The following is a 26,396-nucleotide window of genomic DNA, read 5'->3' on the forward strand; positions in this document are numbered from 1 at the left end:
ATGATGTTTACATTCTCTGAAATGTGGATTTAAATAATGTTCATACTTTATATTGGTAAAATATACAATGAGTTATGATTTTATTGAATTCTAAAAACAAGATATACATAAAGATATGGGTTTTTTTTTATTTTTTTGTTTTTATTTATTTTATCTATTTATTCATTTTTTTTTTGGCTGCCGTATGTAAATTCAAGAATACTATTAATTTTAACGGGTAGTCCAATAATAAACTCATTCTATCATTACTGAAAGCGTTCTTATTGTAAACTTGGAAGAAAAGAATAAGAGAGCAGTACAATGAATCCCTTGGGATTAATTGTCTTGGGCAGAAAATTTTCCAGGCTTATCTTTATTTGTCACTTTAAGATAAATTAACCTTTGTCTGCAACTGATGTTTGTTTTGAAGTTAAGGTCAAGCCTGGGTGATATTTGAAAACACATGCTTTATTCTTGTTTGAATATACATTTAATTGAGTTATTATAGATATGATGTTTTTTACTGCCTTATGTAAATACAGGGATACTCTTTACAGGTTGTTGGATATTTAGGAATTATCTTGAAATTTTATAAATACAGTTGTTATTGCATATTCTTCTTCATATATTTTTAAATTTTTGTAATCAATTAAAATTCTCATTCTGTAAGCTGCACTCTTATATTTCTACCCCTCGGCGGGGCCCTTGATGACTGGTCAGTTTTCTAGTTTAACTTCATTTACATGTAAATAAAAAGTGCAAAATTCAGAAACACATACTATTTTAGTTTTGGTAGAAATTGTTGTTCTCCGCTGAATAACATTCTTTTGTTGTACAGGGTGTGGGCATTGTAAAGCTATGAAGCCGGCCTATGGAGAAGCTGCCACCATATTAAATCAAGAAAAGGTATCAGGTCCTACAAGATACATTAAATGTTGAAAAGAAGCCAAAATAATATGGATTCCGGAAAATTGTGTAAAGCTTTTCTTATCTGCAATTTGTAGGAAATGAATCTGTGTCGTAAAACAAGAAATATCTAAGAGGGACCCTCATATTCTTCTATTTAAGTTCTGTTTTCCCCGGTGTAATAATTTTTTTAATAATTCACTATAAAGACTGAAAACAAATTCAACTTTAAGCTTAAATAATATTTTTTTTAATTGAAAAAAAAACCATTGTTTGGATGGGTACTGTAGATTCCTAAATATACACGAGGAATTAATTATTGCGTTATTTCACGAGTAGCATCACTCGCGAAATAAAACTACTCGCTTTTATTTTATGGTGCTAAAATCAGTATAATATCTCTTGAAAAACCATCCACTCGCGAATTATTGCTCTCGCGATTTGACGTCAAAGAGCCATTTCGCAATAATAAGTACTCGCAAAAAATAAGGAATCTACAGTAATTTCTTGTTCATCTTTACTGACTGTCATTATTTATTTCTGGTATGTGTATTTTTAAAATAAGTACATTGTACATGTACAAAAGTGGCTATGATTGCTTGGCGGTCAGATGGGTTTGATTGCCAGTGGCCAGATAGCTCAATTGGTAGAGCACCTGACTTGAGATTCAGGGAGCTCATGTTCGAATCCTGGTTTTGTCCATCGTATTTTTTCTCCTCTCCTGTTACATTTGTGCCGTGACCAGGATTCAAACCTTGGTTGTCGCGGTAAAATCTTCAAATCTGTTCAGACATAACATGATTGCTTTTAATTCAAAACCACAATATCATCAAGAAGATTTATTAATCATTAGTAATATAAACATTGACTCACAGATTAATGGTGTGCTAGCTGCAGTGGATGCAACTGCTGAGCCCTCACTGAGCTCTCGATTTAACGTCAGAGGATACCCTACATGTAAGTTACTGCTCTTAATATGTTAGGAAGGAGTTTTTGCATGTTAATTTTTTCTTACATTTTTCTATTGTTCTTATCAGTAGAAAAGTTTACTATATTTTTGTAAACATTCATGGACTGAATAAGTGCTTGTTAGTAATTCCCACAACTTTAAGTTTATATTAAAGACATCTGAATCTCATTGCTATAAAAATTTTATCAGATCAGGATAAAGGACATGCAATATTTTTAGGCCACACCTTTTAATTAAATTTTTTTTTTCTAAAATCAGTCACATCATTTGATGCATAGAGAAAATCAAAATTGTAATTATATCTCACACTTCGCATTAATTGTTGTTCGTTTTCCTTTGCTTCAGTGAAGTACTTCAAGTAAGTGTTGTATTTGTGCACCGTAGATGTTTTATCCCTATGCACATGCTTGTATCCATGCACTGTAGATATTTTATCCCTATGCACATGTAATATCATATAATGCATGATGCCCATAGCTTTTGCACTGTAACAAGTAGGGCTGTGTATTGTGAGGGGAAAAAGTATTAAGATGTATTGCAAAGTAAATTCACAGGTCCCTAGGTCTCCTCTATAACAGAGTTTTACTATATACATGTATTACATTTTGACATTTGCTGGTTTCTCCATAATTTTTTTTATTTTAAGAAATGAAAATTTTAAATCGGCATTTCTGTATAAAAAAATCAGATTCTAATAGTCTTTTTTTACATTCAAAAAACCCAAGATAAGCAAAATAAAGCTTTAAATTTTTAGGTCATCTGAGTTACTCAGGTGACCTATTGCTATCTGTTTTCATCCGTTGTGCATTAATATTTGAACATTTTTAGCTTCTTCTATGGAACCGCTGAACCATTTCAACCGCTTTTGGCATATGGCATTTTAGGGTAAAGGGGAACAAAATTTGCGAATTTCATGATCTCCACCCTCACTGGGGCCTTAGGGATGGGGCTAAAACCATCAAAATTAATGCCATCTTCTTCTCTACTCCTGGACCTCAAGCAGTCAAACTGTTAGCATGATTATAATACACATTGAGCTCTTTGTGAAATTCATGGCCCTTGGGTCAGGGGGTCTAGAGTTAGAATTGGGCTGTATTGATCATATACATGTAGTGAAAATGCATACATTCTTTGAAAATATCTGCTCCTGGGCATTTTAGCAGATAAACTAATTGCATGGTTCTGATAAGCAAGGGTGCCTCTTCCGAAATACTGAAATAGTGATGAGTAAGGGTTTTTTTCCCTGAAACTGTGAAAGTCATGTCTGCTGGGTAAGGGGTTCTGGTTTAAGGATGAGGCTCTGTTGATGCATAAATTTTTAAAAATCTTCTCTGCCCCTGGGTATTTAGCCAACAAACTAAGTGGATGGTTATGAAGGTGCCCCTTCCAAGCTTGTGAAACCACATTGTTCATGCAAGTATTTTAATATTGAAACATTCCCTTTATATATTTCCAGAAAGTATTGAAAAAAAATACTTCATTTCATGTATCAAATCTACCCTCTCTGCATCACAATACATTGTTACACCTAAAACAGACTTTAATTTTATGAAGCAATTGAGAAATCTCAGAAACACTGTTTTTAGCTCTACCGGTCAGAGACCAGTAAGGTGTCCTGCATCCATCTGTCAGTCTGTCTATCTTTAATCAAGAGTATCATGAGTTTCTCAGGCAATGACCTCTTTGGGCCCAAATACAACAGGTCTGGCTTCGGGGCCACCAACGCTGAGATTTTCTCAAATCTGAGATTTCTCAGAAAATTTGAGTTTTTCTCACCGAACTGTGCCACCAATGAAATATTTTCTCAAACTCAGACTTATTTCTTGAGTTTTTTCTTAAATCTGAGATTTTTCTCAAATCTGAGATTTCTCTGAAACGTGTGTGCCACCAACGTTTTTTCCGACTCAGCTGAGAAAAAAATCTGAGATTTCTCAGAAAATCTTGAGATTGGTACATAGTAGTCTCAAATAAAATCTCAAAGAATTATTTTATGGTAAAATGTTTGCAAATATTATGACAGTGCACAGGTTAATCCATGAATACATGAAATTAACGTGCAAACACAGAGAGCATGTTTATTTCTTCCAAAACAAGATCATACGTTTTTAAGAAAGGGGAGGAGGGGCTTGCGCACATGTAAAAAATGTCATAATATTGTCCACGCATTGAAACAAAAAAAAATAATAATAATAAGGAATAAAAGCAATATTCTTGTGACACGTTTTACATAACATGTATATCTTCATTCATGCAAGAATTATTTTCATTTATTAATTAAATTCATATTTTAGTGTGCTATGTATGGTCAGGCAAATTTATCAATTCACATTATATATATGTACATGTATATCAGAAAAGAAAATATGATTAGATAATATTAAATCTTCACGGCCTCTTCTTTGTTCTTTTTCCGGTAGTTATTTTTTACTTGTACAATATACGTATATACATATTTGTGTAAATTATACGCAAATATTAAAAGAACATTGTCCAAAATTTTGTGTAAAATATTGCTATGCTTTCAAAATAATTTATAAATCACCATTTATTAATCACTGATGATAGCAATCTGTCTAATCTGGATCTTCACTAAATCTATAAAATTCCTAATTGAGAATAGGTATCCCGGAATTCTTTCCAGTGTTGGGGGGGGGGGGGGGTCCACCCAAGTCAAAAAAAAAATCCAAACCAGAAATTTCTTGACAAGCAAAACTGCTTTCCCAAAAGTATAAAACCCCGAAAATTTCTTGAAAAGAAAAAAAATCCGTTTCACAAACGTGAAAAACCTATTTCGTTGTGGTAGTGGTGGGGTCCACGTTTTCAGGGGGGGGGGGGGGGGGGTCCAAAATCAATTTTTATTTGATTCAGTATATACTTTCAATAACTTTGCATGCAAATTCCGGGGTGGGGGTGGGGGGTGAGGGGGGGCGACCACCTCCCCCCTCTAGATCCGCGTATGGGCATCTGCTTTATACACACTATGCATCGCACACAAAAATCCCTGACCGTTTATATTATTTGAAAGAATAAACCAGACTTTTTTTAATACGACCAGTTACATTTTGAGATTAGACAAGTATGGTCCTAAGTTTCAAATAGTACATGATTACGCCGTGAAACTTTTCATAGGAATTATAATCAGTTAATCGTCACTTGATAAGTGATTGTTAGATTGATTTAGGTAACCAGTGTAACAACGAATATTGCTCACTATATTCTTTGTTATTATATCTGAAATTAATTATTATTATATATATTATATCTGAAAAGAAGAATATTTTTCCTGTGACATTTTATCACGGGATCGTGGAAAATGTGATGTGTTATTTAGCCTCGTCCCTACATACATGTCCGTATAGTTCAATTTCAGGTTGTTGTTTTTTTTTTTTGTTTTTTTTTTTGTTTTTGTTTTTTGTTTCCTCGGGGGAAGGGGTGTGTATACATGTACCTGAAATAACTGACATAATCACATTAAACAATTTGATAAAGAACAAGGGCGCCTTTCATTGGCATTCGGCAGGAATCTGGGCGCACTTAAAAAGTGAAAATTTCATTGATCTGTCACATAAAATTTTAGCATTCTTTTCCTGTATTGGGTTCCTGTGAAATAGGAAATGAAAATATTTTCCCGATATTGTATTTTGATTTGCTAAAAAAGAACTTGAAAATTGGCTAGATGAGTCATTTGGTACAAAATGTTACATTTTCAAACACGTTTTTCTAAAAATTTGCTACCTCTGGGTCATCTCTCCATGATTTTGAAACGTTATTTGTGTGCATTTTAATTCAAAGAAACGAATAAACATTTGTAAAAAATGGAGAGAAGACCCAGAGACAATTAAAAATGAACTTTTTCCAAAAAAATTCCAACGTGTAAATGCAGTGCTTCATTGTCGCTTTAAAAACCATAAAGTGTGTGGAGCGGTGATAGCTCAGTAGTATGAGTTACCCGTCCAGTGCAATGATAAATTAATATTTTTGGTTCGATCCTCGCATGGAGCGTTAATATTTTTTTTAGTGCAAACAATCAATTCTTTTGTCAGTTTAATTTTATGTACTGATTTATTTTCAAATAGATAAATTCTGGTTCTGTTGCACCGAAAGCGAAAGCAATTTTTCTAACCTACTGACACTTTAATATATAGTTAATGTAATTGCATTTAACTATACCCCATAGGTGTTTATTACTTACGTGAAGAGTTACTACGTTTTACATGTAGTAATTATTAAGTTAAGCGGACTGATATATTAAATTCGACACAGTATTTCAAACTAAATGTAACATTTTCCCATGTGCGTAACTTTGTAAAGTGTGTCCAGCTGTGGTCAGCCGACCAAATCGTAGACATTTGAACTATAAATGTTTCGTACGCCTTATTCCTGCAGATCACACACCAAACACGCCCATCTTCTTGGGTTCAAGTAAAACCAAGCATACATGTATATATTGAATTGAATTGTAATTATGTTACTCGCCTTGGACATTTTTTCTGTCGCAACTTATGCACGAATTTTACGGAACACTCAAGAAAATTATCATGTGAGAAAATAAGGATTTAATCAGGTAGAAAAAAAATTACTCGGTGTTTTCTTTATCATTGTTAATGCCGAGTTTGCAGTATTAAAATCATCATTTCGCAGCGGTAAAATCTATTTTCTCTGATCGCTTGAAACGATGATTTTTTAAAAAAAATTATTCTAAATAGGGACAAAAACTCCCTATATTTAAAACATTTTTGCTATGGAGAGTAAAATGTAATAGATATTTCTGACTTTGTAAAAAACAAAATAAAAGAAAAAAAATTGTGTAATCGGCCTGTAAATATATAGTCTTGATCCGCCTATCTACTCTTTGTAATCTTTCGACACGTAACGTCACAATGGCGGAAGTGACGCCTCGGTGTATATTTTTGTGTGTTTATGTAGACAGACGAACCAAGACTATAAAGTTTGGATATGTTTTGTGTTATTCTTCTGTATACGATTTATTTTACGGGGACTCGGTGAATATTTATTGTCGCAAAGATCGTAATGGAATCCTTTCCGTTGAGTGACTCGAAACAGCAAATAAAAGACGTAGGAAGTGGGGGATGTGTATTTTCGCGATTAAACACCAAAATATTGCATTAACAACTGACTAAAAGGTAAATTCAATCATTAATTCAACAAATTTGTGCATTATCAGAAAAAAAGGTCGCATATAACAACGAGAATAAGTCTAAGATTTTTCTCAAATCTCTGCTTACGTGAGACGAATCTCAGAAATGTTGGTGGCACGGTGTTTTAGGAAAATCTCAGGTGAGGCAGAAATCTAAGATTTGAGGTTGAGATTTGAGCTGAGATTTTTATATGTTGGTGGCCCCGAAGCCTGGACTTATGTCAAAAACATGTTACAGTTTGGTGGGGACTCTATAATCATCATCATATTTAAGGAGCTTGTCTCTCTTAAAGCTGAACATAATTTGTAAAAGGAAGAGAGTAATCTTTTCTGCCATATTAGTCTTCTCAAGATTGTCATTCTCCAGCCACTATATAAGCCTCAGCTTTGTTCAGAGTTCAATGCATTTCACTTCACAGAGTTTATTTTTTTTTTTTTATTGGCTCTTTTTTTTCATATACAATGTAATAAAATAATAAACATGCAACAAATTTAACTATATACAGTAGCGTCAGTCTGCATCCTGCAAGACAATGTTTTGCAAATCATGAAAGCTCACAGTGCATACTCTCTAGATACAAAACATATTTTCACTACTTTTACAAAGAAATATGTTACAGGGGATATTACTTTTTGATTATGACATTTGATTTAAATACATAGTGAGATAATACCATTAGTTCTGATGTAATAACTATAATGCATCTAATATTGGTTGCCAAGTTTCATTAAAAATATCTAAATTACTATTTGAGCAATATGCTGCCTTTTTAAGTAGTAATTTCTTTTTCAGGAGGTATAAAAAGGCATGAAAACTTGGTTCTTTTTTAAGGACATTCAAATTAACTATAGACACTGAATGTATATAAAACTTAGAAAGCAAAATACAGTAATTCAAACTATCACATTTTCTCTCATACAGACCTAATATAACATTTTGACAAGATAGCTTGTCTATGTGGAAAATGTGTAAATCATTCCACCAAGTTAGAAAGTGGTTCCAAAATGTAGCAACATAAGTACAGTAATAAAACTTGTGTTCTATAGTATCTTCCATTTTACATAAAAAACATTGGGGGGAAGTTTTAATTTTCATTTGAAACAGTAGTTTATTATGAGATAAAAATCTATGAGTTAGCTTATACTGAAAAGACTGTAGTGATGTTTCATTAGAACATACAAAAGGTAGCATGAAAATTTTTTCCAAGTCTGTTTGCGAAAAATTTGCTTTAAATATTTCCTCCCATTTTTGTACACATGTTGGTACTTCATTTAAACTTTCCACTGTAATCCAGTAAAAGTCTTTACAAGATATTTTTGACAAAGGACTTCTTTTATTATTAAAACATAAGGTCAAAGAATCTCTATTAAAAGAACCTTTTTTGTTTTGTCTTATATATTTTCGCCAATGATATGGAATTGCATTTCTTAAACAAAAGTAATCAAAAAAGGTATATTCAAGTCATACAAATTACTTAATTCTTCATGGCTTAAAAAATCATAATTATCACCTAAAATATCTCCAATAGATAAGATACCTTTTTTATACCATTTTTTCCAAAACACAGTCTCATTATTTATTTTAATGTTATCATTGAACCAAAGAGCTTCTTTAAATATTATTGGTTCAATATTAATAACATTGTATCTAAGTTGTGTCCATGTTTCAAAAATGTCTCTGTAAAATTGTGGTAATGATGTACATGCATGTAGCCTATTTAGACAACCTCTGGTAATTATAAAATCATTCAATTCTATATCATTCAGGTAAGACTGAATTATACTTCTCCATCTTGCTCTTGTATTAATAAATATCCTTCTAATCCAACCAAGTTTTAATGATTTCATTTGTGCTTCAAGATTAGGAACTTTCAATCCACCCTTATTGATTTTTTGACAGGATACTGAACTTTTAACTTTTGGCTTTTCATTATTCCATATAAACTTGTTCAGTTCTTTAGACACCTCCTTTATCATTTGTAGGGGAATTGGAAGTACTTGTGCTTGGTATACTATTTTTGATATTACTAAAGTTTTTACAATTAGAATTTTGCCAATAAGTGTTAAATTCCTCATTTTCCATAAATTCAAAGTTGCTTTTAGTTCATCTAGTTTTGTATTTAAGTTTTTAGCAAGGGTCTTTTGTTCACCGCTTGAACTAAACCAAATACCAAGAGTAAAAAATTGACCATCAGACCATTTCACTGGCAAGATTCCTGGTTTGAAATTTTTTGTTCTTTCCTATCCAAATTGCTTCAGTTTTATTCAAATTAATTTTCAGACCAGAACAGTACTTAAATTTTTGAATAACATTTAATATTTCAATTCCTGATTTTTCATCACTTAAAAAACATGTAGTGTCATCTGCTAACTGGCTAATCTTAAATTCTGTCTCCCCTATTTTTATTCCACGTATATTTCTATTTGCCCTTATGGCTATTGCAAGTAGCTCGACACATAAAATGAACAGGTAGGGTGATAAAGGGCATCCTTGTCTCACTCCTCTAGTTAATTTGAAGAAAGATGTTGTATACCCATTGTTTATAACACTACTAGAGATATCTGTATACAGGATTTGAACCCAATGTCTGAAACTTTCACCAAATCCAAATATTTCTAAAGCTTTATCGATGAAAGGCCATTCTATTGTATCAAATGCCTTTTCAAAATCAACTAAGAGAATTAGTCCAGGAATATTCTTAATACTAGTATAGTTTATAAGATCAGATATGGTTCTAATATTTTCTCCTATAAATCTATTCTCAAAATATCCAGTTTGGTCAGAATCTATTAAATGAGGTAAATAAGTTTTCATCCTTTTTGCCAATACCTTTGATAATATTTTATAATCAAAATTTAGAAGAGATATTGGTCTCCAGTTTTTTAACAAAGTTCTATCTTTATCTTTTTTAGGAACTAGAGTTATTATTCCTTTTCTTTGGTCAACTGAGAGAGTGTGTTTTTCAGTGCTTTCATTTATACTATCAATGACTAGTTCTGATATCTGATTCCAGAAATACTCATAAAATTCCATTTGAAACCCATCAGTTCCTGGTGATTTATTATGTCTAAAAGTTTTCAAAATATTTGCACATTCTTCATAAGTAATTGGTCCCTCACATGAAAGAGATTCCTCTTTTTGAAGTCTTGGAATGTTTACATTATTTACAAAATAGCCAAGATTTTCATTATATTCATTATAATCCAAGTCAGATGTATATAATTTCTTATAAAATTTCATCTCCTCCTCTAATATTTCACTTTTACATTGTACAATATTTTCATTTATATTAAGTGTTGAGATACATTTATTTCTGTAATTTCTTTTTTCCAAAGATAAAAAGAATTTTGAGCATTTTTCCCCCTCTTCACACCATTTTGCCTGAGATCTTAATATAATTCCTTTAGTTTTGTTATCATTTAATATTTCCAACTCTTCTCTTATTTCATTATATATGTTAATATTTTCTTCAGTTGGATCTGTTGCCAATTTTACATTTTGTTCCTCTAGTTTCTTAATAAGACTCTTCACTCTTTCGATTTCTACGAGCTTTTAGTTTTGAATACTTTACAATAAATCCTCTTAGTTCACATTTAATTGTATCCCATTTCAATTGCTTATTTTCTAACTTAAAGTATTTTTCTTTTAACTGTGCAATTGTATTTTTTATTCTCTCTACAAATACCTCATCTTGTAATAAGGATGCATTAAATTTCCAAAAACCAGGGCCTCTATCTACAAAAATTTTTCCCTTTAAAGTTATGGTTATAACACTATGATCTGTTTTTATTGATGGTTTTATACTTGTCGTTCCAAAAGGTACCATAAAAGCTGGAATCAAGAAAAAATCTAATCTTGATAAAATACAGTGCTACCTCGGTATATTGCCCTCCGTTATATTGCCACCCTCGCTTATTGCCAGGAATTCTCGAAGAACGGATTTCACCCTGTGTTAATACACCCGTTATATTGCCACCCCCGCTTATTGCCATCCGCCACTGGTTTTGGGAAACAAAAGGTCAAATTATGTAAGGAAAACCCTCGGTAACAATGCCAATTATCTAGCGCGTGTCGGTAATTTGGACACCACACCCGTGCTTTGACAGTGGTTGCGGTGAAGCGTGACTGCCTGGACAAGGAATTCAGCTAAATTAAAAATAATCGTTGTATTAAACTCAAAATTAGCAATGTCTTTGGCGTGTGTTTTTAAGATAGAATTATTTCATCACAGAAATGAAACGTCAGGCGAGAGAAAGCGTACAAATTTAGATTACGAAAAAAAAAGATTGATCAACAATCGATCTATTTGATCGTAAATGGCCGATTATTGCTTATATTGGATAATGCACAAAACCATAATAAATGCAAAAATTCATTTGCGTCCCCTTAGATTAAGAAGCCATTCTATCGATCAAAAAGGAAACCCCATATCTATTTTTAGACTACCATAATTCCGCACGTGAAAATATTAAGGATTCCGTTAGCCCTGAAATTTTCTTTAATTGTCAGGCATTGTTTGATTGATTAATATCAAAACAGAATCGGAAGAGTACACAGGTACTAGCAAACATGAAAATACATGTTTAATATAACGGGTTGACGAATTCTGACATGTGACTTACCATTCGTCAGTCATGATGCTTTACCAACCGAACTTTTTAACTGATTCAGAGACGGTGAAATAATCTACTTTCGATTCAGATGAAATTAATGATAATTCTCAAAAACTTTTTATACCAAGAGGCTATAACGGCCACCGACATTTTTGGCATCAATTCTTAGAGCATGACGAAAGGAAATTGATGCGTTCAATATTCTGATATTTTATTTCTTTTTAGTCAAAATATTGTTAAAAAAAAAAATAATAATAAATAAATAAATAAAAAAAAATAATAATAATAATAGTGACTTTTTTTCAACTGCCCTTATACACATGTGACATAAATAGATTGTAACTGAAATAAATTACGTAATCTATTTATTTTGTTTTGATAACCCACTGAATTGTAATTTATAGCAGAATTCGTTATATTGCCACCCTCGCTTTAATGCCAAAATCTGTCTTGGACAAAAGTTGGCAATATACCGAGGTATCAATGTAATTGGATTTTTTCGCAAAAAAGTGAAAAGTTTTCTATCTGGATTTTTTTCTCTCCATATATCTATTAAATTTAGATCATTAATTGCAGCGATTAGATTATCTCTGTATTTGGATTTCCCTTCAATGCCTCCGCCTTGTTTGTCTATAATAGGGTTTAAAGTAATATTAAAATCACCACCTAATATCAAATTCTTATCACTCTCTTCTTCTAAATGATTCAACAAAAAATCTAAAAATTCAACTTGTTCAACTGAGTTATCTTTTGTTGGTGCATATATATTTATCAATGTAAATTTTGAATCATCTAGTAAAATAGATACTTTCAGAAATCTGCCAATATCATCACCTGTGTGTTCAATTATTTTATAGTCTATATGATGTGGAAATAAAATTGCTACCCCTTTGCTATTAGATACTCCATGAGTAAAAATGATATCCGATTCCCACTCAGTTTTCCACATCTGCTGATCTTGTTCAGTAGAATGTGTTTCTTGTAAATAAATAAAATGATTGGGAAATTTCTCTTTAAACCATGTAAACAAACATCTTCTTTTACTAGATAAACCTAACCCCCTTACATTTAGAGATAAGCAAGATATATTAAAAGACATAATCTATTTTGATTCTGTTACAGAGCACCAACACTGGCTCACTCGCAATAAAAAAGAGTGCAATAAACATTGCCAATACAATTGAAGTTGCATGTAAACAAATAGTTCTTTTTTTAACATAGAGCCAGGTATATAACAGAAACACAAAAGAAAAAAAACATACAGCATATGTACAAAAAAAGGATAAGTCATTTTATTTCGAGTACCTTAGGCTTTAACCAAAAATGTGTCTTTGTCATCTCGATCAGTATCGGGATTTCAATACCGGAAAGGAAAAGCAGTAACAAATTTTAGACCAAACACTGCGGATGTAAAAAAATCCGTATTGTTTAATACAAGAAAGGAAAGGAAAAATTTTTGTCAATTTAGACATAAATAACAAAAAAATTAAATAATTAATAAAAAGCATTATTAAATATTTAATAATAATCATTTTTGATGGAAAAGAGCAGTGACAGTTCCAATAAGGAAATTACCTGACATGGGCACATATTTAGCCACTATGTGCAAGAACAATGTCTGCAGTCAAGTTTTCAATAATTTGAAACCTGCGGAAGCCTAGGTGTTTACCGTAAAACCTGGAGATAACGCATGCCATGTTTGTAACATTTAGTGATCGGAGAACTTTGACGAGCCGCCTCCCTGCTCCATACTCGCCGTCATCGTTGTGACCCTCGTGGATTGCGCCGGTACTATCTTTAAAACGGTACACTAAAATATTGTGTTCAGCAGTTGAGTAGGCTGGGTCAATAATAATTTTTTTATAAAAGTTCCTGACTTGATTGTATGTCTCTACTGTTGCTGCAGCTGCTTTGAATGTGTTTCCTTCATCTGAGCAATCCATGGTAGACATAGAAATCTGTTGAAGCTTTTCCTTATCTGATTGGGTCATCTCAAGGATATTTTCTGGCTTTGGTTTCAATACTTTGTCTCTGTACACATTTCCATTCGGGAATACTAATTTCTCTTCCACAAATCGTGTCATTACTTTCTCCTTCCAGTACTGATTATTTATCTCCTGAAGTTTCTTTCGGTTTTCCGCTATTTCTATTGGTCTCTGTGGCGTGACGTAAAAAGTTCTTTCGGGTGCATTTGGTTGCGCGGACTGGTCAGACTGGTCAGACGCTTCACGGTCACTTTTGTTCAGTTCTCTTTGCGCTTGGAGAATTTTTTCCTTATCAGTAAATTTTGACAGTCTGCCTGTAATAATTCGCGATCTCCCTGGAGTTTTCGGCCCATTTCTATGTATGTTTGCAAAGGAAGTGTCCACTCCAAAATGCTGCTTTATGAGTTGTGGGATTTTCTCAAATAAGTTTTCTTCATTGTCTTCTGGAAGATTGTGAATAAGAATATTCTGATTCATGGATCTTGACTTTAAATCTGTAATTTCAGATTGCTGTTTTCTGACCGTTCTGTCTAAATTGATGACAACTGATTTTAACAGATTGATATCTTCTCGCAAACTCTTGTTTTCCTCTTGAAGCAGTTGAATATTGTCAATATTCTCCTCCTGTTGTTGAGCAACATGAGATATGCGAAAATCAAATCCATCTTCTTCCCATAGATCTTTTCTTATATTACTTATATCTTGTGTTAAACCCTTAATTGCTTTCAAAGATTCAGTTATTTCCCCCAGGCTTATCTGCAAATTCGGTAGTGTCTGCATCGCACCGAGTAGCTCAGGCGTGAACGGCGGCATGAATTGAGGAACAAACGAAATACCGCTAGTGCTGAAATCTGAAGTAGGCTGACCGTGTCCACTGTTACCTTTTTGTACTGACATCTGCTCACGACTAGAACTCATAATTCAATTGTTCAAGGGGAAGGCAAAAAGTAAACACAAATAAATCACTGAAAACTCACCAAAAACTCCAGTTTTTTTTTAAGCAGAAGAAATCATTGCTCTTAAGGTCTGGCCAAACTTTACTTTAATCCCCGATACAGAAAGACACACTTATGGCCCAAAACGCCGGAGCTCAGAAATTCATGACTACCCGGCCATAAGTCACGTGACACGTCATCAGAGTTTACCTGAACAGGGTGTCTTTCATTGTCATAATGATAGACTTGGGCACGACAAAAATAACTTCCTCATGCCTCTGCCATGTCAGGAAAAAATAGTTACCAAAGATATTCAATATCAATTGCACTGGTTAATGCATTACAAAGTGAAATAAACACAAATGCACGTTCAATGAAATAAAATGTTAACTAAAAGACAATGTAAGATATACATATACTACACGCAGCAGCGACCAGGTAAAAGCAGTCACGTGTAACATATTTGAAGGGTTTATATACCCGAGTGTTGACATAGGAGATAGGAAAACTAATATGGCATATGCCTATATACAACTTGTGTTCAACTCTAAGTTAAGGAAATTAGAAAATAAGGTACACTGTATGATAAATTTCAATATATGACCAACTTAACCCTACCCTGGGGCCTAATGTCTTGTGCAGGGAGATATGAATTTTATAAATTTTTTAGAGGGCAAGCTGCTCATTTACCAGTAATCATGCATTGCTTTATGTCCATGAGTAATGAGGAAGATTTTCAAAGATGTAATATACTTTCAATATAACCAACTTAGCCCACCCCCAGGCCTGAACCATGTGTTAGGGGAGGGGATGAATTTTTAATTTTTGGTAGAGGGATAAGTGGTTTTCCTTGTAATCATGTAAACAGTCTATCTTAGCCTCACCTTGGAGCCTGGACCGGGGGGGACTAAAAATTTTATATTTTTTGGTAAAGAGACATCTGAGTGACTCATGTGAATTAAAAACTTTAAATCTGAAAAACTTGAAAATGTTTGCATATTGATATGATTTTGTGTGGCCCTGCTGTTCTTGAAAATGTTGTTTAGTAATTTCCTGTATATTCCCAGCTGTTCTTGAAAAGAAATGTTTTCAAGGTTTTTTTTTTCCTTATATATTCCCATGTAAAGTTTTGATCCATTATTATAGCCCCACCCTACCTCCACTGGCCATGATAACAAATTTGAATCTGCACTACCTGAGGATGCTTGCATATTGATATGACTAATCATGATCCTGCTGTTCTTGAGGAGCTTTTAAACACTTTTTCCTAGATATACTGTACTTTGACCGCTTACTGTGGCCCCACCCTACCCTCAGGTGCCAGAATTTGAATTAATTTAAATCTACATTGTCAGGAGTTTTATTATTTATTCTAGCCTAGTGGTTATTGAGAAGATTTATAAATTACCCTATCCTATTTTTGCCTTTTCTTCATTACATGCATCTCCCTTTGAAAGAGGGCATTGCCCATCATTTGAATTAACTTTAATGCCCTTTACCCAAGGATACTACCTGGTAGTACTTTGTTGCATGGTCCACTGGTTCTTGACAAAAAGTGAAAAGTTAAAATACATCAGCACGGAGATGGACCAAAAAAAAAAAGCAATAGGTCACCTTGACCTAAAAATGAAAAGATGTCAAAGGATTTTGAAAAATAAGAACTGCAAATGATAGTATTGTTCTGCAGCCTACCTCCAAGTCAAAGTTCAAAAGTTAACATATTTGAATGATTTTTCATATTTATATAGATATTCATGTGAATTTTCATAAACCATAAGTAGTTTGGGAAAACAAAGAGTGATAACTCTTTCATTTTGGTAAAAATTGTGTTTTTCACTAAAGAAATCAACGAAAAACATAAAGTATTTTTAAAACAAACACCCCCCCCCCCCTTTGAAAAAAGATTTTAGGATCATTTATCCATTTCCAAGCATTTTTTAAAATTTGGCAATATTTTAAAGCCTGATTTCAATGGATAAAATTTTCAACCCCCCTTATGAGAAGAGTCGTAAATAAGAACAAATTTTTGACAATGGTTTTAAAATTATTAATCAATTGATAATGAACTCTTGTTTGCATTCAGTCAAGTTTTAATAGCCAAACTGCTATTTGTATTGAATTCAATTGGTGTAAAATGTAGGCAGGAAACAAGAGTTATCATGTGTGGTTCTTTATTTAATGAATTTGCTAGGAATATCCCAAATTAATAGTTTTATTGCATTATATATGTTGTATATATTACATTTACTAATTATTATAAATCATTACATTAGTTGTAATTAACATATATTTCAGTATGCTGTTACATGTACATGTAGTAAGAAAAGGTGTATGTCACAATGTAAAGGAGAAGGTATGGTAACGGCCGAATTTTGCCCCTTATTTGATAAAAATCAGAACACAGTTCAAATTGTGATAGTTTTTAGTTAAGATCTTAAAATGATGCTTGTTTTAAAACCAGCGCTTATTTTGATTCAAAGCTTACATGGAGGGCATAATAGGGTGCAGAAGTAGGTTATTTTCCCAAATTTCCGCAATTCTGGTGGAATTTCGTCGTATTTGAGATATTTTTCACTTCAGGAAACATAGAGCACAAGCTTGCCTATCTGAGATTTTTAAACCTAAGATGCATCTGATACTAGTGTATGAAATATATAAATTTGGTAGATAGGCAAGCTTGTGCTCTATGTTTTCTGAAACAAAATATGCTGTAAAATTGATGAAAATTTGCATAAAAATGAGAAAATTCAGAAATTGACATATTTTCTGACCTTCCTGTGACCTCTGTGTATTCCATAACTTTGAACCAATACTCATTTTGTGGCAGGGGAGACAACAGGTTTTTATTAATAAACTGTTGCATCATTCTAAAAGACACCCCTAATCAGGGGCCAAAAAGGGGTCTTAGCCTATCTTGTCCTTTAGGGAAGATCAGACGTGTAATATTTATGTATCCTCAAGATTTGTTAAATGCTAAATTTCAACACTGTATATTATCAAGATTACTTGCTGAATTGAACTTTACATATAAATGTAATTAATTGATTTGCACAGAAATGGTCAAGAAGCTTTTGACTACCAAAGTGGAAGAAGTACAAATGATCTTGTATCCTTCATGAAAGAGTGAGTAATTTTTATCAATTCATTGAAATTAATCAACCTAACCAGTAAAAAATATGCACTGGTTCTGTATGGCTCTTCTGCATTTTTCCCCATTGCTATAAATTTCTGATTTTAGTCCCAAGGAGCCACCCCCTCCCCCAGCCCCCGAGCCAGCATGGAGCACAGTACCCAGTAAGGTCAACCATCTGACCTCCAAGGATTTTAAAACGTTTCTCAAGTCCAAAGCAAGTGTACTAGTCATGTTTTATGCACCTTGGTGTGGACATTGCAAAAAAGCTAAGCCTGATTTCCAGGAAGCTGCAGAAAAATTGGCCAAGGAGTCGAAATCAAAAGCATTTGCTGCTGTAGATTGTACTACTAACGAAGGTATGGGTTAGCATATTGAATTTATAACTTTACATCAATCATAAAAATAATTTTTATCCACTGCTTTAAAACCACAATACAACGCCTTGAGTACAGTTCTTATACAAACTCTCAAAAATTACAGATCTCCACGGATTCTTAAATTTGGGTAATTAAATATTCAATGACTTACATTTCTTTTCCAGATATCTGCACTACAGAGAAAATAGAGGGATATCCAACTATAAAACTCTATAGTGATGGAATTTTTATGGCTGATTATAATGATGATAGAAAGGGTGATAAATTTTACGACTTTTTAAAAAATGCACCTGTAGTAAAAGAAGAACTGTAATATCTCCTAGGCTATTTATCTTTAATAAATTTTATTCCCTAATGTCTTTGTTTAATGCATAACTGATACTCTGCAAAATTATTTTATTTTAAATGACTTAAACATGAAAGAAAATACAATCAGTGTGGGTTGTAATGGGATCAGTGGGTGGTGGATCTAAAGAAAATTTACAGTAAAACTGCATTCAGAGCTCCTCGGGTGGCTCATGCCTCACACACTAACCTCGGACGTGAGTTGTGTTCTACCATTTTGCTAATACAATCATGTGATCCAAATCGAAATTCCTCGAAATATTATTCCTTTGAAATCTGAGAAACTTTGTGACATGCCCAACACTATGTTTCTGCTTTCAAAGATTATTAACAGAGGTCTGTAATCAAAACCAATTTACAAGGAAGAATTAGACAAGATGGGAAATTTTTTTGGTGAACTTTATGCAGAGCGAAAACACAAAAAAAGTGTTCTTCAAAAGCATCGTGTTGCGTACATTTCATTTCAATTGCCATTCATTACGTCGGAAAACTCAACTTTCTCAATGTCTTCCACCCATTCTGCTTTCATTAAGTTTTTATAACCCTGGAAATGAAGTTTAGGATGTATATTGGAATAACCCCTCCAGATGAAGTTTTATAGGGGATATATGGAATTGTCATGTCTGTCAGTCTATAGACTTATTGTCTGGAGTTTATCTCTGAAACTATTTAGTATATTTTGTCAAACTTTTAGAATTTATACCATTTGAACTTGTACACCTGGTATTTTCAGGTTGATTTGTCAGAATTTAAAAAAAAAATGAATATTTAAAGATTCTATTCTACTAACTTCATTGATAGGAATAAGTGGAGTGAAATTCTTGTCTGGAAATAACCTTGTAAGCAAGAAGTTTTAGTGGCTCATACTTCTGATCACAAGCTACCTATAGGCCTGTATCAACAGATAGCTTGTGATCAGAAGTGTGTCTCGACTCTGTACCAAGGTCATTTTGGCAAGGTTACAGGTACTGAAAAGGAGAAACAGAAGCTTATACTTGAGACAAAGGTTGTTTGTGACTCGAGAATATATTCTGACCTTAACCCATGGTTAAGAAGGTCACTGGCCTTTAATAGAAATATAAATTCTTGTTTTGGCCATAACTTTGAAATGGAGAGAAACATTAGTAGATTACATGTATACTAGACACAGTGTTGCTTGTTACCAGAGGGTGTGAAATAGACCTGGTCATTTGGACAAGGTCTGGAAATGTTAAGTCATAAATTTCTTGTCCTTATCATAATTTTATAATGAAATAACTTCATCAGATCATTCATGCTCTCAGGGCAAAGTATGACCATAGGATATGTCATGACTCTGAACAAAGGTCATTAGGCAAGGACAAGTATGACCATAGGATATGTCATGACTGAACAAAGGTCATTCAGACAAGGTCAAGGTGACAGAGTTCAGAAGTGACATATTAACGCTCGGCCTATTACTGTGGATGGTAATATTTTTTGTACTCAACAACCTTCGATGAATATATCTCAACAAGATTCAGGCTATGGGAATGTGCAGTATTACACATTTATTGACTGGGTTAGAGGGCAACATGCGTTCTGTCTGACCCAAGAACCAAACTGTTTTGCCTGAGACCTTTAGGCCAAAGGCAAACAGTTTGGTTTGAGGGGTCGACAAAATGCCCAAGAATCCAGTTTTGCCCGAGAACGCAGTCAATAAATGTTTTGTTATACCTTTTATTTATTTGTTTATTTATTTATTTTGTTATACATGTATCTTTTGCTGGCTTCCATACCAATGAATGCAAATAAGATTTAGCTTATCCCGTCCACAGTGTGACGTAAGCGGTCCAATATCTCATCCAAAGGTCCAATATCTCCCTCTGCAGTCAAACATCAATTTTTTATTACTGATCAGTAAAACATTAGAAATGTTAGACTTCTTTAATGGATTTATATAGGAACTAATTTTTAAAGGTATAACAATTTTTTTTTAGTAAGAAGTTGAACTACTTTAAGCTTCTTTTAACTTAGCACCGTGGGAATATTTAGTCCTATTAAGACAGTTCTAGTTTTTACATGTACTCTGAAATGTGGGTGATGCTTCAAGTAGATAAAAATGTGAGTGGGAGAAAATTTTCCTAATTATAACTATATTCTGACAACCTTTCTTTCGGAGAGGAAGAATTCAGAATGGATATTATGGAGCTGTTTCACATCACCATAAAGAACTAGGTTTACTTTATGCATATAATGATTCTACTTATAGACCAACAGCTCTCACTCCATGTCCAATTTCATGCTTTATATAAATGGTGCATATTTTTTAGGATAAACTGACACCCTGAGAGAAAACCACTATCATCATATATGTCGACAAATTGTTAAATGCATCTAAACCTATCAGATTTTAGTATTAACATGAAAGCATGATTATTATGATAAAATTATAGATTTCATGCCTTCATATATCACATAAAATGTTTGCTCTTTTCAAGAGTCAACAATTTTTTTTTTAATAATTTCACAGAAAAAAATGTCCGTTTGAGTGCATTTAACAGATTTTTATGAGCCCAGTCCTTGATCCAAAAATTATATTTTGATTAATTTTAGTAACAGTTCTACCAATATTTACTTGTACATGTAACTTTTATATATAGAAGTTTGGGCCCTATTCAAAGTATTGGAAAATATACAGCTTGAAATATTGGTTGTTTTTGAAGATATTTTCATGCATTGAGGATAATGAAGCAATTCATGAAGTCATATAATACATACACTAGCATGAAAATGACTCTGTTTTTAATCAAACAATGGTCATAAAGTGTTGCACACATAAAAAAAGTTTACCGTAAACATATTCATGGGTAAAGTGAAAGCCAGGAATTCATCTTTATATTCTGATTTTTCTTTTTTCAAATTTATTAATTTTGGTCAAATCCAATTATAGGATTTACTTTGGACAACAGTGAGCACTAGCAAGCTAGCTTATTTAAGGTATGTCACTCATGAAATTAGTTATATCAAGGATTTTTTGAGAAGTATATTTTAAATAAGTACTCATATAGCATGACTCAAAATCGCAAAGAAAATGGGGGGTCAGTGTGCATCCTACTGAGCTAGGGTACAATTAAGTTGACCTTTTTGCACTTAAATTGTAACTCTTTGGTCAATCACTTTAATCTTTATCATATTTTATCAGATGTAATTTTGGCAATAAATATAATCTTATTTTACGTAAAATAGTTTGAATGATATTTATCATTGAACAAATCATGCAAATTAATGCGCATAAGTTATTGTGTGACCTTTTTGCACTAAAAAAGTATCATATTTCAGGTATAAAATATTTATATAGGCAACAAAATATTTTCTTGTATCAAACTTTTTATGACTTAAGTGTTGATCGGTTGAAAGTATCGTGTTGTTTAAAATTATGAAAGAAAAAGTTGGGGTCAGTGATTAAATTTTGAGATATTGGTCAAAATTTGCGATTTTCAGGCAAAAAACAGTGTAAATTTTATCTTGACCTCTTTAATATATCTTTATTTCTTGGCAAAGTCTGTTGAGTGAATGTGTAAAATTTATTCTAAAAATATAAATTGAGACCTATATTTAATATTCCTAGCATATCATAACGGAAAATTTTCTCTAAGTAAAAATATGTGGGGCTATAGTTCCAAGACATTAAATTTAACAAAAATGGAGATTTGAAGAATTTTCTTCTAAATATCCTTCCACCACAAGAAATAGTCCCTCATAAATCTTGCTTCTTTATGAATTTCTGAGCAGTTTTTTCATTCAATGTTGAATAATTTGCATTGTTTAATTTAAATATGTTATAAAAATTGAATTTTAATAAATAGTTTTGAAGTTAAGGGCTCTGACTGAACTTTTCTAAAAAGCTGACGAGTGACATACCTTAATTCACTAGAATCGGATACAATTAACTTTACTTCCCTTCAAGAATTTTTCACTCATATTTGGATGCCACCAATTGACATTGGGAGGCTGCAAATTTAGACTGTACTCAGCACTATTAGCCATTGAGCAGTGAGGGATCTTTTTCATGCTAGCACCTACTGTGGCACAGGACCTCTGTTTATAGTCTCTACAAAGGACTGGTCTCTTTGACCCACAACTGGATTCAAACCCGTGATAGAAGAATAATCTTATTTTGCTACTTTAGAGCATTGTGCTCAAAACACTGTGCCATGCAGGCACCTCCTTATAATAGCGAAAAAATTTGTGAAGTAGTATGGTCTGATCATCTTTTGCTCTTGAAACTTCGATCTATTCTGTTACCCATTTATGGGGTGTTTCTCACTGTCCAAAAATTACACTCTCAAGTTTGCCTCTGTTCCGCAGGAAAAAAAATTTGGAGGTTAAAAAAATCAATATTGTGAATCCACAAGAAACAAAAAGACTACTGATGCACACTTACTAATTTTGCTTCATGTGTATACATGGGATGCCATGAGCGCATAAAAAATTGTGGCTAAACTGTTGATTTGACAGAAATCAGGACGTGAGAAGATCAGCAGTCAAATAGTCTACTCAATAAACAAAATGTTTTAACATGGCAACAAGTATGAAGATGGTAAATTTTGAAAATTTATCTAGTAAACAAATTCATGTAAACATAGAATTAATGTCTTCATTACAATTTAAGCACAAAACAGGATAAGTTGACAGGTAATTTTGTTATTTAGACAAGTGATAAATAGTCCTATACATTTGTACCATAATATCCATGGGTGAATATTAAATACTGAATAGTTGTGGACAAGTCAGCTTTATGAAATGAATGATGACATTGACACATAAACTAACAACAGAAATCTGTTCAAATTGTGGATGATTTATCTATAAGACATTATGAAGAAGATGATGACATTTATAAATATGTTTACGAAAGTGATATTTTCAAGTTTTCATGGGCTCCTGTCCTTCTAGAGTCTTCCCTTGCTTCTCTAATTCTGCCCTAAAATGAAATATAATGTTTTTGAACATAAAAATTGTATGTATTCTTTCACACTTGTGTTAAATGGAAAGTAACAAGGGTAAAATATTTAAGAAATCCATGGTTAGGACTTTCAAATCACTTTGACATATCCATGGTATTCGAGATATCAGTGTTCGAGATACCGAAGTTCAACTGTGGCTAAGCTAAATCAAGAGATTGTGCTGAACCTGGTGATTATGCCTGACCTGTTGATGTTTCAATCTTTCTTATCTTTAATATATTATTCTCTTTAGAGAAGTTGACACATCCATGTCCACTTCTCTACAGAGAATAGCTACATACCTGAGCTGTAGTGAGAAATCATCCTTTACTTCTCTACAGAGAATAGCTACATACCTGAGTTGTAGTGAGAAATCATCCCCTACTTCTCTACAGAGAATAGCTACATACCTGAGTTGTAGTGAGAAATTCTCCTCTACTTCTCTACAGAGAATAGCTACATACCTGAGTTGTAGTGAGAAATCATCCCCTACTTCTCTACAGAGAATAGCTACATACCTGAGTTGTAGTGAGAAATCATCCCCTACTTCTCTACAGAGAATAGCTACATACCTGAGTTGTAGTGAGAAATCCTCCTCTACTTCTCTACAGAGAATAGCTACATACCTGAGTTGTAGTGAGAAATCATCCCCTACTTCTCTACAGAGAATAGCTACATACCTGAGTTGTAGTGAGAAATCATCCTCTACTTCTCTACAGAGAATAGCTACATACCTGAGTTGTAGTGAATGTCAGACACCTCACCCCAACGACACCTTGGCCCATTGACATCTCGGCCGAATGACACCTCGGCCTTGACTGGTCGGCCAAAATTAAGACACCTCGGCCCAAGCAAACTTTTATTAGGAACTGGAAGTATTATATATTTCCAATCTGCGACTTCAATAGAATTTTGACCGAAAAAAGTAAACGATCAAGGTTATTTTTAGTAATAAAAAGACCTTCCACAAGCTGCATGATTGACGATAATCAAGGAATAAAAAGACAATTATAATCTTAAAGTGCTAACCTATAAACAAATAAGATGCCGTGGAACATCCTTTGGAGTCTCCAGTGCATGTCATATTGGCGACAATGAGGGAATAATTACGAGCAGGGTTAATTGTGAGACAGTCATTCAGATCATTTACATCCATTTATTTCTGAAGAATTCCACTTGCATTAAAACCCAGATTTTTTTATTTTATTTTTAGCTATCTGTATCAAACAATGAACATGATGAAACATACAATGAAGTTCAGATCAATAATGCAATTATTTTACGTACTTAAACTATTTTTTTATACGATTATTTATACTGACATAAGTATAAACAATAAAATCAGATGTTTCAGATCGTCAGAGAAATAATGCAAAATGTTACGATAGAATATTGATATATATTATAGTTCCACTTAAGTGTATATACTGGGGATTTTTCACAAGAGATAGATGTTAGTTAAGAACGTGCTGATCTGATTTGCTTAGGGAAGTTCACCAATTTTCTATTATAGACCTCCCCCCCCCCCCCTGACTTTTTTTAAAAATCTTTTGACCATCAGAAAGAATAATTACATCGATAGTAATAACAATTTAGACACTGGATTAATTTTTTCTATCATAAAATTTTGCTTGGGCCGACCTGTCAGGGCCGAGGTGTCAGACGTCACAGGCTGAGGTGTCGTTGGGCCAAGATGTCTGTCTACCGTTGTAGTGAGAAATCATCCTCTACTTCTCTACAGAGAATAGCTACATACCTGAGTTGTAGTGAGAAATCATCCTCTACTTTTCTACAGAGAATAGCTACATACCTGAGTTGTAGTGAGAAATCCTCCTCTACTTCTCTACAGATAATAGCTACATACCTGAGTTGTAGTGAGAAATCATCCCCTACTTCTCTATAGTGAAAAGCTATATACCTGAGTTGTAGTGAGAAATCCCTCTCTACTTCTCTACAGAGAAAAGCTACATACCTGAGTTGTAATGAGAAATCATTCCCTACTTCTCTACAGAGAATAGCTACATACCTGAGTTGTAGTGAGAAATCATCCCCTACTTCTCTACAGAGAATAGCTACATACCTGAGTTGTAGTGAGAAATCATCCCCTACTTCTCTACAGAGAATAGCTACATACCTGAATTGTAGTGAGAAATCATCCCCTACTTCTCTACAGAGAATAGCTACATACCTGAATTGTAGTGAGAAATCATCCTCTTCTTCTCTACAGAGAAGAGAATAGCTACATACCTGAGTTGTAGTGAGAAATCCCCCTCTACTTCTCTACAGAGAATAGCTACATACCTGAGTTGTAGTGAGAAATCATCCTCTACTTCTCTACAGAGAATAGCTACATACCTGAGTTGTAGTGAGAAATTCTCCTCTACTTCTCTACAGAGAATAGCTACATACCTGAGTTGTAATGAGAAATTATCCTCTACTTCTCTACAGAGAATAGCTACATACCTGAGTTGTAGTGAGAAATCATCCTCTACTTCTCTACAGAGAATAGCTACATACCTGAGGTGTAGTGAGAAATCATCCTCTACAGAGAATAGCTACATACCTGAGTTGTAGTGAGAAATCATCCTCTACATTATCATCATCCCAGTTATCTTCCCACACATTCACATCCTCTTCGTCCTCATCGGCACCAGTCCAGTCTGTTTACAAATTAAACTAACATTTTACATATGCCACATTTATGATAATTTTTGTAAAGAATCAAATTATTATTTGCAAGTCATTGGTGCCTGCGGAATGGAAAAATTAGTCATGTACAAGACTAATATGTTTAGGCATGTGAAAACTGTTCACCGTACTTCTAAAGAAAAAAAATTAAACGAATTTTAAAAAAACGATTACACAAACGTACCCTCTGCTGGGAATTCTTCAAATTCGTCATCTTCTTCTAATAAACCTAAATCAGGTTTTTTGTCTTTTTCTTTCCCGTCACTCATGTTGATTTTTAATCTGTATCGCAAGGGCGCTTGAGAGTGAAAGCGAGAAGAAAAACCAAACCTTGTTTGT

At 33.3% G+C, this 26,396-nt stretch overlaps 2 protein-coding genes across 2 annotated transcripts in view; one reads left to right on the plus strand and one right to left on the minus strand.

The window, feature by feature from the left end:
* LOC133185253 (protein disulfide-isomerase A5-like) overlaps window positions 1-18,412 on the plus strand; it is a 39,063-nt gene extending 20,651 nt beyond the window's left edge. The window contains exons 18-22 of the mRNA XM_061320367.1: window positions 818-885; window positions 1,761-1,853; window positions 17,600-17,670; window positions 17,786-18,036; window positions 18,222-18,412. Coding sequence (XP_061176351.1) covers window positions 818-885; window positions 1,761-1,853; window positions 17,600-17,670; window positions 17,786-18,036; window positions 18,222-18,370 — 632 coding nt within the window. The 3' untranslated portion in view covers window positions 18,371-18,412. The remainder of the gene's footprint in view (window positions 1-817; window positions 886-1,760; window positions 1,854-17,599; window positions 17,671-17,785; window positions 18,037-18,221) is intronic.
* Window positions 18,413-23,208: 4,796 nt separating this feature from the next.
* On the minus strand, window positions 23,209-26,343 carry LOC133188560 (26S proteasome complex subunit SEM1-like). Its single transcript, XM_061324070.1, has 3 exons — window positions 26,242-26,343; window positions 25,933-26,029; window positions 23,209-23,347 (listed from the first exon to the last, which is right to left on the minus strand). The coding sequence occupies exons 1-3, from the start codon at window positions 26,324-26,326 to the stop codon at window positions 23,290-23,292; spliced, it is 240 nt and encodes a 79-aa protein (XP_061180054.1). The 5' UTR covers window positions 26,327-26,343; the 3' UTR covers window positions 23,209-23,289.
* Between the last annotated feature and the right edge of the window lie 53 nt (window positions 26,344-26,396).

This window comes from Saccostrea echinata, unplaced genomic scaffold (genome assembly GCF_033153115.1).
Source record: "Saccostrea echinata isolate AGI-Se365-2 ecotype Australia unplaced genomic scaffold, CSIRO_AGI_Sech_v1 ptg000001l, whole genome shotgun sequence".
NCBI lineage: Eukaryota > Metazoa > Mollusca > Bivalvia > Ostreida > Ostreidae > Saccostrea > Saccostrea echinata.

What these genes read in the sequence shown, in the direction of transcription:
- LOC133188560 (XM_061324070.1), bottom strand. Translation starts at nt 26,326, where the DNA reads ATGAGTGACGGGAAAGAAAAAGACAAAAAACCTGATTTAGGTTTATTA. An exon ending in TGAAGAATTCCCAGCAGAGG is followed by an intron (nt 26,030 to 26,241) that starts GTACGTTTGTGT and finishes ATTTGTAAACAG; the next exon opens with ACTGGACTGGTGCCGATGAG. An exon ending in GATTTCTCACTACAACTCAG is followed by an intron (nt 23,348 to 25,932) that starts GTATGTAGCTAT and finishes ATTTCATTTTAG; the next exon opens with GGCAGAATTAGAGAAGCAAG.